This window comes from Sus scrofa, chromosome 1, assembly GCF_054392235.1.
Source record: "Sus scrofa isolate SSC_HxYL_T2T_F1_AM1 chromosome 1, Sscrofa_HxYL_maternal_Yorkshire_Landrace_v2.0, whole genome shotgun sequence".
NCBI lineage: Eukaryota > Metazoa > Chordata > Mammalia > Artiodactyla > Suidae > Sus > Sus scrofa.
In genome coordinates this window covers 132,629,990-132,644,087 of record NC_139383.1, presented here as the reverse complement: position 1 = coordinate 132,644,087, position 14,098 = coordinate 132,629,990, and the positions used below count along the sequence as shown (strand labels likewise).

General features: G+C 40.5%; 1 protein-coding gene across 2 annotated transcripts in view; it reads right to left on the bottom strand.

Annotated features, from left to right (window-relative positions):
- Positions 1 to 14,098, bottom strand: part of FBN1 (fibrillin 1) — a 258,581-nt gene that overhangs the window by 52,324 nt on the left and 192,159 nt on the right. For both annotated transcript variants that reach the window (XM_085011361.1, NM_001001771.1), the window contains 8 exon segments: positions 12,509 to 12,631; positions 10,655 to 10,777; positions 10,179 to 10,343; positions 7,745 to 7,813; positions 7,524 to 7,649; positions 5,993 to 6,115; positions 5,069 to 5,227; positions 2,065 to 2,136 (listed from right to left, as the gene is read on the bottom strand). In XM_085011361.1, coding sequence (XP_084867487.1) covers positions 2,065 to 2,136; positions 5,069 to 5,227; positions 5,993 to 6,115; positions 7,524 to 7,649; positions 7,745 to 7,813; positions 10,179 to 10,343; positions 10,655 to 10,777; positions 12,509 to 12,631 — 960 coding nt within the window.

The following is a 14,098-nucleotide window of genomic DNA, read 5'->3' as shown; positions in this document are numbered from 1 at the left end:
TTGAAGACAAATTGATCTCTTTAATGAAAAAAAAAAGTTTAGAGTTATCAAAGGGCATGTTGCTACTTTGAATACAAGTAATTATGTTTTTAACTTTTTCACACATTTGTCATTCATATTCTTAAAAAGTTAGGCAAAGTAACATCACAACCACATACCTTCAGCATACAGCAAAATAAATAAATAAATAAAATCAGGCATTCTTGTACTACATATATGGGTTAAAACATGAAGTATTATGTTCCCATTCATTTAAGTATAAGTGATGTATGATCAAGTTTAATAATAACAGGCTGGGTCAAATTTCTAGCCATTGTTAGGCATAAAATAGCAAGGGCATATATTAAAAATTAAAAATCATATTTTCTTTTCTGGATTCCATTTGAACTTTAACTGGGAGAAGTTTATATTTAAAGACAAGATTAATAAACTTGCTATAGTTTTAGCCCCATATGAATGGGTTCTATATGCCAACAATCCTCAGACCTTTCAGAAGGAGAGTATAAAGCTTAAATAAAACAAAGCTTCTCAGTCATCTAAATATTTTGTCATGCTGGAATTTGCTAACAATAAGTATACTGCTAACTATCACATTCCCAGTTTTTAAGAGCTAGAGGCAAAGCAAGCTGTGAGTCAGAACTGGATTCTGGTCCCAGCTCTGTTATTAATTAGCCAGGTGACCTCTGCTGAGTCCCTTCCCCTGTCTGGGCCTCTGTCCCCTCAAGTGTAAGGCAAGGTGTTTGGATTGGAGGATGTCTGAGGCTTTTCCAGCTTTATTAATGGAGAATGTTAATGCTGTTTCGAGTCTTTGCCTGCTGCCAACCTTGGAGGCAGACTTCGCTGGGGTCCATGGTGAATCATTACTATTAAAGACCACTTATCCTCAGAATGGAGATTCTAAGGAGATGAAAAGATATGTTTTGAGAAGAGGAGAAACAAAGCAGCAAGGGCCAGGTGTTTCATGCCAATGTCATTTAGCAGTTTTTCTTTCCAAACCATGAAGTTTCTTTGGATGTTGACTAGATTGTGGAGCCATATGGATTTGGCACTGAGAGAGCTGAGCTGATTGCTGGACCAGACCCTTGTTTTCTCAAACAAGGTCACTGGAAAGGCTGATGTGGATTTCAGTTTATTTATTAGGAATAAGGTGGAACAAAGCAAGTGGGGCTGTGTGCTACTAGACACAATTGCTCAGAATTAAGAGGGGCATCTAAGGATCCATATAAATCACACTGGGGGACAACTTGAAGAATGTGACTGCTTTCCATCTACTTTTTGGTCATTTGGTTTTAAATCACAAAGGCACTGCTTCTGTTGGTTGAATGCTGTGCAGTACGTCTACATCTTGCATAAGCATCTCAAGCACTGCAGTGGTCTCTGTTCCAGTTGCCAGATGGGGCCTCTGATTGGAAAGATTTTTTTGGCTGTGCCCACAGCTTGAAGAAGTTTCCAGGTCAGGGATCAAACCTGCACCAGAGCAGCGACCTGAAATGCCGCAGTGATATAATACTGGATCCTTACCTTGCTGTGTCACCAGGAACTCCCAAAAAGTTTTTTTTTTTTTTTCATTTCACATCTAAAAATCCCAGAGTAGATGACCTGAGGAGATTCCGTATAAGATAAAACTAATCCACCAAAACAGCTTTATGTGAACAACCTACATGTAAGGATTGATGTAGGTTGTCCTACTAAACTCATGTCTTAGACAGAAGGATTAGGAATTATAGTCAAATCAAATGTCAACTGGCCCTACTCCCAGAATCTCTCTTTGTTGATGCCTAGGGTTGGTTTAACTAAGCGTGATTGTAACTTTGTGAGATTTCCAGTCCCCTTAATCATGACCAACAAATGCTGCTGCCAATTAGGAGGAGCTACATGGGGTGTCTGTACAGTTTGTTTCAAACTAAGAATCAAGAGTTTAAACAAAGCTAAATGGCACTGTGAAATGATTTTTACTTCTAACAAAAAAAAAAAAAAAGGAAATTGAGAAAATAATGGTATATACTTCCTTTTCTTAACACACAGGAAGAGACAAAAAGTTCCAATAATGGCACTATAACTCACCAACAGGTAAGCCGGTATAAATGTCGATGACGAAGCCTGGCCTTTGACTTCCACAGAGTGTAGCAAATTCATCTGCAGTGATTGAACAAAGGCGGGGTTAGCGGGGTGGGAATAGGGGGTCAGCAAAGAGGAATAATAAGGCTGAATGAAATTACTTGTGAACATTCATGAAAGGTGATGATCTATATCCTAAGAATTTAAAATAAATAAATCTGAAAATTCCTGCAGATGGGGTAACCTTGGCCTTAAGACCAGCACCAAAGGAGACGTGACCTCCTGTTGACACAATAATGAGGCAGAAGCAGAGGTCTCTATATCATATGCCACTCATTTATATGAGTTTGCCTGTAGGAATTTGGGTTTCTATAAGGATGTTGTTCAGCTCTGAACCCAGCAGCTGGCACAAGTGCCTTTCTCTACTCTGCATTAAGGGATCTAGGATTTAAAGAAAGCATACAAAAGTCATCTCCTTGGTAGATTTGGGGAGACCATGGCAAATATAGTCAAGTTCTTGACATCAGGTCTATTAAAGACTAACTTAGGTCAAACAACCAACTTACCTCATTCCTTCAGTTTTTGGTGCTGGACTTCTTTTGGTGCAACTCTCCTGTTTGCTGTTGCTCCCACCCCTGGCCCTCTATCTTTCTCTCCCTCACCTGAATGCATAAAAGTTGATAATAAAGGATGCACCAGATGCCATATGTGGTCCCTTTTAAGTCTGAGATTCTCTAATTCCAGATCATGAGTGTAACTGATATGGCATGGTATCAGTTTAAGCTCAAGATAGCCATTGCATTAGGGTTCAAACCTATGAAAATTAGTGAAAGCTTTCTTGAAGCAATTAGAATACTTCAAAATATTTCAAGTTTTTCTCCTAATGCTTTATTAATCTATGAGTGTCTACTTCCAAGAAGCATCATGCCAACTCCATTGACCATCCAGACAAATTTCAGGGACTCTTAAAATGTGTGCAAACTGCATAGCTAATGAAAAGCCATGACTAGATTTGGCCAATAGTCAACACAAAGAAGAAATCTTGCATTTTATATTAAGAGTATGAAGATTCTTAAAACTCAGACTGATATTTCTGAAAGTAAATGACAGTCTTTACCAGGGATCTCCTAAGTGGTCTTCAGGGGTAGGCACATGAACCATTAAGATAAAAAAGAAAGTACTAGGGCCTCTATTTTTGTAAAATCTAATTTAAAAATAATATTTTACAATGTACAGTTTATGAAAATAATGCATTTTTCAATATAATTGAAAACAAATATAGAAAGACATACACGTATATTTTATTTGTAAATATATACACCAAATGTGTATAACCTCCAGGTTTTTTAATAACAGGTATGTATGATCAAAAGATTTGAAGGCCATTGGCCAAGATCAGGGGTCTGCAAATCTTTTTCTTTTTCTTTTGTCTTTTATTCTGCCACACCGGAGGCACATGGAAGTTCCCAGGCTAGGGACTGAATTGGAGATACAGCTGCCAGCTACTCCACAGCCACAGCAACTAGGATCCAAGCTGTGACTTTGACCTACACCACAGTTCACAGCAATGTGGGATCCTTAACCCATTGAGCAAGGTCAGGGATCTAACTTGTGTTCTCATGAATACTAGTTGGGTTTGTTACCACTGAGTCACAACAGGAACTCCCTGCAAATTTTTTCTTAATGGGCCAAAAAGTAAATATTTTAGGTTTTGCAGGCTGTGCAGTCTCTGTTAAAACTATTCAACTATTTCATGAAAGCAACCATAGATGATATGTAAATAAATTAGTGGGGCTGTATTCTAATAAAACTTTATTTACTAAAATTGGAAGTTCATAAAATTTTCAGGTCATGACATATTATTCCTTTGATTTTTTTTCCAACCATTTAAAAATGTCAAAATCATTCTTAGTTTGAGGCCTTACAAAAATAGGAGGCAGGCTGGATTTGGCCCACAGGCTCTAGTTTGCCAGCCCCTGTACTAATGACATCCTGCAGAGTGGAGATGTAAGTCTAGGTGGTGGTTATTATACTATTTCTGGAGTAAACAATGGATGAAAAAATAATCTTCTGTTTCATGCACCAGACAATAATTTTAGTATTATACCTATCACTATGGAGAATGGAGTAGGTTCTATATAATTCTCCAATCAATACTTTGCAGGGTAGTTCACTTGATTTAAATCGTAACATTAGTAATGACGTCAACATGATCTATATCATCCACTGTATAAGAATGGTGCACCAAAGTGTTTGCTTCATTTACTCTTAGGAGGTAGGTTAGACTTTTTTTTCCCCAGAATAACATTATAAATATCTTTCTCTATGAGGATATGAGAAAAATTACTCTCAGATACCAATATCAAAGAGTTGTGCTTTCCTCTAGTGTTGAATTTATTTTGTGGTGATTGAGACTCAGACTTAACCACATCTTTCTTTTTATATGAGCTGCCAGGTTTCGAGCCCAAGTTATTGCTCATCACTGGCAAGTGCGTAGGAATTCCCAGCTTGGATCTTGTAATTACCCTTGCTCCTTGCTCTAAGTTTCTTACCCTTGCTTGCCATTTACCTTAGGCCTTCTCATATCACATGTGCATCTTTTTGGGCCACCTTGAATTCTTTTTGGAGCCAGATTTGTCATACATAAGTAAAAATCACAGGAATATGGCTTGCTTATGTCATATCACTTGGCCCAATGTTTCCAGACATTGAGTTACCTGGCGAACTCCAGAACAGTAATAATGATGTTAATATTTTTGTGATACTCTGAGCCTCTAAATCTGGTGAATAAACTAGTATATAAATTAGAAAGCATAGTCTGTGACTCAATTTTCAGCTAAAAGGACCAGGATCCACAGGGAATTTCAACATTTGTCTTTGTGAGCTAATCTTTTCTTATGAAGATAAGCAAAGCACCTTTTTTTTTCCCTTGTTGAGATTCATTTCCCCAACCATCCATGGGCACCGTATCAAGAGATCTCTTTTTGGTAACAGTGAAACTCAAACCCACCTGTGCTTGGGATGGGACACTGTTCGCAAGGCTTGTTCCAGGCCCGGCCAATGTTGTAGGAACAACAGCACATCTTCTTGGTCATATTGAACAATAGCTCTCCGTCACAGGTCTGGTTGTCGGCGTAATAGTTCCTGTAGCACAAACTTCTCCTCATATCTAGAAGAAAGAAGGAAGGAAGGGGCTGGGAATGCCACGAAGAACTCATGACAGGGAGATTCTATGAAGATACTTGGGGCATGAGTTCCTTTTTTTAAAAAAAAAAATTTATTGCAGTATTCTGTCACTTTCTGCTGTACAGCAAAATGACCCAGTCATATACATACATTCTTTTTCTCATACTATCTTCTATCATGTTCTATCCAATCTTTTGTAATTTGACTTCCATAAGGGCAGGAAAAGCCTACTCTTGTGCAACTCTCCATCTCCCTGTGCTGCTCCAAGGACGAGGACTCTGAGAAATATATTCCCCGGTATTTTGTGCTACAGAACTTAGTCATTATGTAGCTGCAGTATGAATAAACTTTACACGACATTCCACCCAGTCTCCTAGTAACAATTCTCCACTGCTATTTGGCAATGATTTTCTCATTTCCGACTCATGATGTTTTAATACTGTAGGTCAGTGTTGTAAATATAATTGTATAAAGATACACCCAAAGTCAAACAAAAGAAGTACTATTAAACCTTTGTTTGGGATTTTCCAACATTACATTTTAAAGAAAACTCCCAACCACCCACACGAGGTGGTACAAAAAGGCCAAGCTTATGGTTTACAGGAGAGGAGGCTCTCACGGTAAAAGGAGGGCAGCCCTCACTCTGATGAGTAACATGACACTGAGAGCTAACTGCTGGGCCTGGAAGCTCTTTTTCTCTTTGCAGATGAAGACTAAACCCGTGTTATAAAGCAGAGCTTGGACTTACCCATGCAATTATTCCCCCCATTCACTTGCATGTAGTCTGGAGGGCAAATACAGGTGTAGTTGCCAACGGTGTTGTAACAGGTCCCTGGACCACAGATTCCGGGAGTTTCACATTCATTCACATCTGGAACCCAAAGAGAAAGTGGCATGTGAACATGGAAACCTGACTCTTTGCATGGCCTGTTTTTTTTTTTGTTTTGTATTTGTTTGTTTGTTGCTTTTTAGGGCCTCACCTGCAGCATATGGAAGTTCCCAGGCCAAAGGTTGAATCAGAGCTGCAGCTGCTGGCATACACCACAGCCATGCCAAAATCCTTAACCCTCTGAGCAAGGTCAGGGATAGAACCCACATCCTCATGGATACTACTCATGTTTGTATCTGCTAAGCTACATTGGGAACACTAGGAAATGTCCTGGTATTTAGTGTCAATATAAATGTTAACAGTAGAGGAGAAAATCCACAGGACACTTGGCAATCCGGATAAGAAAAAATGGATGTTGAGTTCATCAGTGCCCTTAGTCTGTGCTAATTTCTGCATTTTCATGAACCAAGATTTTGGAAAAGGAAATTTTGCCTTCTGATAGGAGTTCCTAATAAATGAGTCCATGGCATATGCAAACACATGCCATGATGGAAATGTAGAGAAATGATAAATCTCAAATATTTCCAAAAGCCAACTATATACTTCATATGTTCACAAAATCTCAGGAAGGATATGATATATCCTGAGGGCAGCCAAAACTGGCTTCATGAATCTGCATTGGTAATTCAGCACAGAAGTAGGCATATCATGCCTCCCTCACCATTTTCAAACCCAGAGGTTGATTCTAATTTTTGTTAAGCTGTGTCACATATATTGCAATGTTTGAATAATACTCAACAAGTTGGTCACTGCCAAGGTCACCTAATAAGCACTTTGGAGAACCAAAGGAGTATTTCTCCTCCAGGATATAAGGAAGTCTCTTCCCTAATCAATTGTGTTATTCCTGCATGTAGATGAAAACCACTTCCCCATGCTGAACAATGGTCCACCTGCTCAGAAAGCTAACAGTGGTCAGAATTCTCCATCTTTCCAGTAATGCAGGATGAACAGGTGTCATCTCTTACATCACAAAACCAAAGGGACTGCATTTGAAGGAAGTTCATTTACACTCAGAACAAAAGACACGTGTAAAGGACAAGAAGAAGAGTAGCTCAGAACTGCCCAGAATATAGACGCTACTGAAATGAGACCTGTGCTACTGTAATAAAGATGTCTTTTCTGAAGAGCATGGAAAATTCTTCGTAGGCATAAATGGCGCTATGGCCCAACACAACAAAGCACCATTCTTCTCAGGAAAAGCAGAGAATTTCAGGGGTACTGGAGATAGGCGAGCTGCCACATGATGGGCATATTTACCTGGCCATGTTCACATTAAGACCATTGTGCTTTATTGCTAAAGTCTCGGCTTTCCTGGTGACTGACTATATGCTGGTTTTCGAGGTCAGTTCATAGCTGAAAGAACTCAGCATCCTAGAAGGGCCACACTTACCATCACACACTCGGGTATCTTCATTCAAGTAGTAGCCTGTGGGACAGCGGCACTGGAAACTGCCAAAGGTGTTGATACATTTCCCGCCTTGGCACAACCCTGGGAGCTCCTGGCACTCATCAATATCTATCAAAAAGAGAACAATGGCATTTCCTCAGTGTTGTAAATAAACCCACAAAGTTCAAAAGGTGCACACTTTAAAATAAAGCAAACGGAGTTACCTTCCAATATAACAGTGATAGGGTTGGGTCGAAAACCTTCTCCTCCAGGACAAAGAATTTTGTACTCAGCTATGGAAGCAAAAAAAAGAAAAAAAAAAGAAAAAAGAAAAACAAATTGAACTCTTTTGAATCTAAATTTCTAGAAACAGTAGCCTCCAGAGAAAGACATATCCAACTGAAAATACTCATTTTCAGGAATCTTTAGCAGTTACCCCACCCAATTCAAACAAGTTAACATCTTTGTGTGTGCCTGTCTCTTCAAATGGCTTTTTTCTTTTTCTTTTTTGGAACCACTTTATTTTTTATTTTATTTTATTTTTTTGAGTGAAATACTTAGATGACAGAATTAATAGGGGGAATCAAAAGACATTGGGAGAAGCTGGTTTTGGCAACCAAGGAAAATCACTTCTGCCATCAGTAGAAACAGAGTGGCAGGAAAGCTTTCTGGTCCTGAAGGAGAGAAGAGGGATGGGAACCAAGAAAGAATAGCTTTTCTTAAGGCTCCTTTTGGAAAGGATTTGGGAGATAAACTGACTAATCCAATTAAGGAAAGCTGTGATTCCCAGATTCAGAGACTGAGGGCAGTGGCCACACATAGAAAAAGACGTTTTAGTAAATCACTCAAAAACACTTCTTTCAGGGCCACGACCCAGCGGTGTGATCCATACAGAACAGGGGATGAGGATGATCCTAACCTGCCGCATCATCCTAAGAAGCATCTATAAGAATCAGTCTTTTCATAATCATCATGGTCTTTCCAAATCTGATCATCCCTCTTTTGGCTTTCTGAAACTATTAGGTTTACATGCATAAATGTATGTATGCACATATTCCAGTTCTAGCTCTGATTCAGTTTGAGGTAGGGTAGACCTCTACTGCTTGGCTAGTTGTGATGACTCAATAGAACCGACTCCCTCTCCCCAAACCAAACACCTTGGTTTGATTCTTTCAACATCAATGAAATTAACAATCCTCCTCTTTTCTCTCCTCCTCTTTCTACAATCATCCATTCTTTCCAAGTGCCCTCTTTCATGTCACATCTTTCTTTCAAGCTCCAATTTAAAAATGCATCATGTAATCACCACCCTCTGCCAGTCAGAACTGGCTTCCCTTTCTGAAGAGAGCAGAAGAGGCGGTGTCTGCCAAGCAGGCATCCCTGGGCTGAGTGCTTTACACACATGATTTCATTTAATCCTGTGAGGCATTTTATGAATGAGGAAACGGGCTTGCTGAGTAATTTCCCCAAAGTTACACTGGTGGTAAGTGACAGAGTCCAAATGGGAACCAGGTGTGCTCTTTCTACCACTCATGGCACCTAGTCTGCCCTGCCTTCTTCCCTCATTGGTGTCTATGTGAAATTATAGCTTTCATGTTTAGGTCAAATTGCTAGACTGCATACTCCTAGAGGGCAGAACCGGGTCATTAGACTAGAATTATCCATGCAGCATCACCTTTGCACACCCAAAACACATACTCTAGGTACTCAACAAGTAATTTTAGAAAAAGTGCATAAATGACTTGTCAGTAAGGAAAGAATCATTATCTATCCCAATATACCCTGTATGCAGCAGCCACTGGCCTTTGCCTATGAAGCTGCATCTGACTCTGAATCATAATATAGCACCCACTTAGAAAATGGAAAGCCTTTTGTTTTTTTAGAAGACTTATGATTTATGTCCTTAACATCACATTCTAAAGCTTTCTTTAAACTCATACCATAAGAATGGAGTAATCTTCCATTTCATGTTTGCTTAACTAATTGATTCTTTTTCACCCAGAGACACTCCAGTCTATCCTAGAGCTTCTAAAACTAGCCCACAAATGAGAAGAGAGGTCAATGCGTCTCAATATGATATAAGTACTAAGCCTGGAAAATCATCTCTCTCTCTCTCTCTCTTTTTTTTTTTTTTTTTTTTTTTTTTAGGGCTGCTCTTGCAGCATATGGAGGTTCCCAGGCTGGGGCTGAATCAGAGCTGCAGCTGCCAGCCTATACCACAGCCACAGCAATGCCAGATCTGAGCCACGTCTGTGACCTACACCACAGTTCACGGTAATGCCAGATCCTTAACCCACTGAGCAAGACCAGGGACTGAACCTGGATCTTCATGGATACTAGTCAGATTCATTTCCACTGAGCCACAAGGGGAACTCCTAGGAAATCATCTTTAAAGTAATTCTATTGGCCTTTCACTCAGATAGAAGTGAGATATTACCTGCCCCACCAGACCTTTCAGTGCAAGCCAACTGGGGACACTTTCTGACTCCCAAGAGGGAGTACAGTTTCTCAACAGGGCTGAAAGGATTGATCCCCATACCCTGACTGAAAAGCAGAAACCAGTGGTAGCTCCCACCCTCTGTGGCTTCTATTCTCTGGAGCTAGAAAGGAGAAGTGTACTGAACTGGAATAGTAATAAATAGGAAGATGTCCACTTACACGTGTTCACGGGAGGGCACTGCTCACAGGGAGTTCCCCAGGCTTTACCCAGAGAACAGCAGCAGGAAGCCTTGGAAACACCAACTCCAATTTCATTGCTACAGGCTGTATCTCCATTGTCTCCTCGAGGTCGAACATCCAAATAGCAATTTCCAGAGCGGGTATCTGTTTACCATACACACACACAAAAGTGTCAGGCAAATTCTTCTGATGTCAGGGTTGAAAAATCAAATCTCTTCAGAGACTTTTAAAAACCACAGTTTACTAAGAAACTAAAAAGGGCCCTAACACATATACTGGAATTTACCAGGAGAAACACACACACACACACACACACACACACACAGTATAAACCAGATTTAGGAAATGTTTAAATTTTTATATTATTACTTGTTTAAAATGCGAGAATGCAATGTTGAATGTTGCTTTTTAAAATAACAAAAGTATGTTTCTTTGAAAAGTTTGTAAGATCTTACCAACACAGCCAACTCGAGTTGGATTCAGCTCAAAATCGGGTGGACAGTCACAGGTATAGCTGCCTGGAGTGTTGACACAGTTTCCACTGATACACGTGGTTGGATCCAGACATTCATTAACATCTAAAACCAAACAGCAAGGGACAGAGTTATCCCCCAACCAGTGGGGGGCAGGCGTCACCATAAAATGGTAGTGCCAAATCTAGGGCTCCCAGCTAGAATTTTTAAGAGTTACTAGTTATAATTACCCCTAGCAATATAGTCTTCCACTTTTGAAATAAACCCCCTCAGGAAGGAAATATGTCATAGGCTTTGGTCTTTTTCCCCTGGAACATATTTAGCATTCAAATTTGTCATCAGGAGAAAATATAACTTTGGAACTCGGAAAAATATTCCAGTGAAGGTAACTGAAAGCAAAACATTACTGTGACCTCGGTCAACCAAAAATTCAGACACAGGTTTTAAGAAAATATATTTAATATGTGCAGCTTGTTATTTTATCAAATTAGAGCAAGATGTCCCAGGGAGCCCTCAGGAGCGGGCGACTTCTGCTGCTTCCCCTGCCGGGCGTGCTGGCCCTGGGCCGGGCCGGTGCAGCTGATCACAAGCGCAGACGCCTGCGAGAGGCTTAGCCTGTTCCTTCAAGCCAGCTCAGAGACTCTCTCCCATCACCCATGCTCAGTAAAATATTTCCCTTTCAGTTTCTATTCTAAAAACATGTACAGAATTCCAAATATCAAGGACATGCGTTATAACAAGTTCCATGCGTGTGCAATCCTTTTGTCTACTTTGAATACTTGCGAAATATTCAAGAACAGACAAGCTGACTCAGAGAGGAGTGAGAAAGGAAGCAGGAGGATCCCTTCCCTGGGTCTAGAGCTCAGACCTCTGACCCTCCTGGAGGTTCCAGCACAGAGAATTCTTTGGCTCTAACTGAATGTGAACTTTCAGGGACAGTGCAGAAATCAGGGCAGGGGGGAATGATGCTGGTGGTGATTCGGGGCAGTGAAGAGAGGACTTGGACCATGGAGAGGCAACTTCCTGTGGTGTGCTAGAGGCCAGCTTGGTGTCATAACAATTTTTAAGAAAAAACCAAGAGAAGAATGTGTACCTGGGAGAGAATATCTTAGTCCAGACCAATCTGGGGGAGATGGTGGTGGTGGTCATAATTGGAGAGCCGCTGAGTTAAGGTTTGTCTGGGCAGTTGGAAAAATTAGGCTTTTCCTGAACTCTTGAGCCCATACAAAATGGAACTTGTTTCCTTAGTATCCTTGAACAGAAGGGGAGACTAGGATGGAGAAATGAAAACGACTCTCTAAGTCTGAACTCAGAGCCAAAGTGAATCAGGGGATGGTCGATCTACAGAGAACCTACAGCTTTTCTAACTTTTTTCTTATATTCCTGGAGAGTGCTTTACTTTAGCAAAAAGTGATGGGAACACACTAGAAATGGATGGCTGAATTCTATGCACCATGTTCTCTGGTAACCACCAACGGGCCAGGGCTAGGAAGGAGCGAGTGTCTCAGTAGAGAAGCGGAGGGGGAAACCCATGATCCCAGGGCACGGCTCCCAAAAGGAAACCCTCTGAAAATGCACCCAAGAAGAAAGGCATGTGGCAAGCCCGGCACATGCCTCTGCAGCCACGAGTTCAATCCTAAGGCTGATACCTCTGCTCCTTCAACCCTCTTTGACTCTTTCCCTACATCCTCATGTGTACTCAGTTCCAGGTCTGAGGAAATGGAGGCTGTGATCCATAATGCTGCCTCCCTGCTTTGCTTTTGTGACTCTGTGGCTATCCTTGTGTGGTCCTCGGATGCACCTGGGAACAGGTTTCCACACCAACGGACGCCTTACCTGTGCAGTTCCCGCCACTTCTGTCCAATTCATAGCCGATCTCACACTCACAGCGGAACAGACCGGGGAGGTTGTGGCAAGTTCCAAAGACACAGATATTCGGAAGAGAGCACTCATCAATATCTTGGGGAAGGATGAAAAAGGGGAGATATTATTTTTTTTGGCTAAAGAAGCTGCCTAATGTAATTAGGCAAATGATGTTATTATTAAGAACCTGAAAACTATCTGCTATCACCCTTGGTCCTTCTCCAATAGACTTTTATTAGATGTTTTTGTCACCTATAAGAAAGTCTCCCAGGTGAGAACTTAACTCTTCTTAGCCCCATTACACACAAAGCAGTGGGCTGAGCATTTCATGTATATGACCTCGTTTCTGGTATTTCACAGAGGTCCACATGGCTTTTGTAAATTTAGAGCCAAACAAGCCACCTATACTAAATTCTTTGGCTGTTCTTATCCATACATAAATTGTTTTTGCTGTGAGTTAAAATGTTAAGAACCTCAAAGGTTTTGTGGTAACTTCATCATTAGTTTTACAGTCTTTGCACTCCTAGTGCTATGGTGTGTGTTTGCAATTGTTGATGGAGATCTAGAAATAGCAGATGCTCTTCCCAGGCCTCGCGCTTGTAGAATTGACACACAGGCACATTTTCAGCCTTGAGATTGGACTGGCTTTAAATAGCCATGCACACTTTGCCCGTGATGTTTAATATATTGAGAACAAGCAAACAAACAAAACTTTCCATGATAGCATGAAAGGGAAGCAAAACTTTCAGTGTGCCTATTTGAGTTCCCAGAGGTGGCACTGTACCTGTTTTCGTTGGATGGTCAGAGCAACAAAAGTAAACCACACACTAGGCACATGATCAAGCACATAATATAGTTTCTTGCCTCACAGGAATTTTGTATCAAACTTTGCCTATTTAATATAAACTGTATAAAGAACATTCAATGGTCCCATAACAAAGAAGACTATTTCCATAGAATTATAGGAGGGAATTAGCTAAAGATGGGTTCTGAGTTAATGCCCTATTAACTAGCAACAACTATTTGTTAGGACATTAATCGGGGTCTTGTTTAAACCTCTACTGTCCATCGTTATCATGTGTTTATTTCTATTGAAATCTTTTCAGTGCACTGTGGTCACTAATTCCTCTCAATGAGGGATAATGTGCTTAAATTTGACAAGTGTGGGTAAAGAGAAGAATCTTGTGTTTCCAAGGGGTATCCATCCTCGGCCAGCAGGCTCTTGGGACTCTTCCTATTTGACCCAACTCTTTGAAAAGATGGAGCCTTATGCTGAGAGACATCACAACACAGAGCATTATCCCCACTGAACAAATTTGCAAAAGACTGTTCCTTGCTCATACATATTAGATATTTAGAGACCAGGTAAGACATACTTGGGCCATTATTCTACCTATGGACAAAACTGTCTGCTCTGCTGTTATTTTAAAGGTTTGATTTCTAAAAACTCAACCATAGCAAAAATTTAAAAATTATGTTTCCATGTTTAAAGAGAATCCTTCACCATCAGGGCACCAGTGCTTGGAGTTCTTCCTCCCCAGCAATGGGGGTGAATACACTACA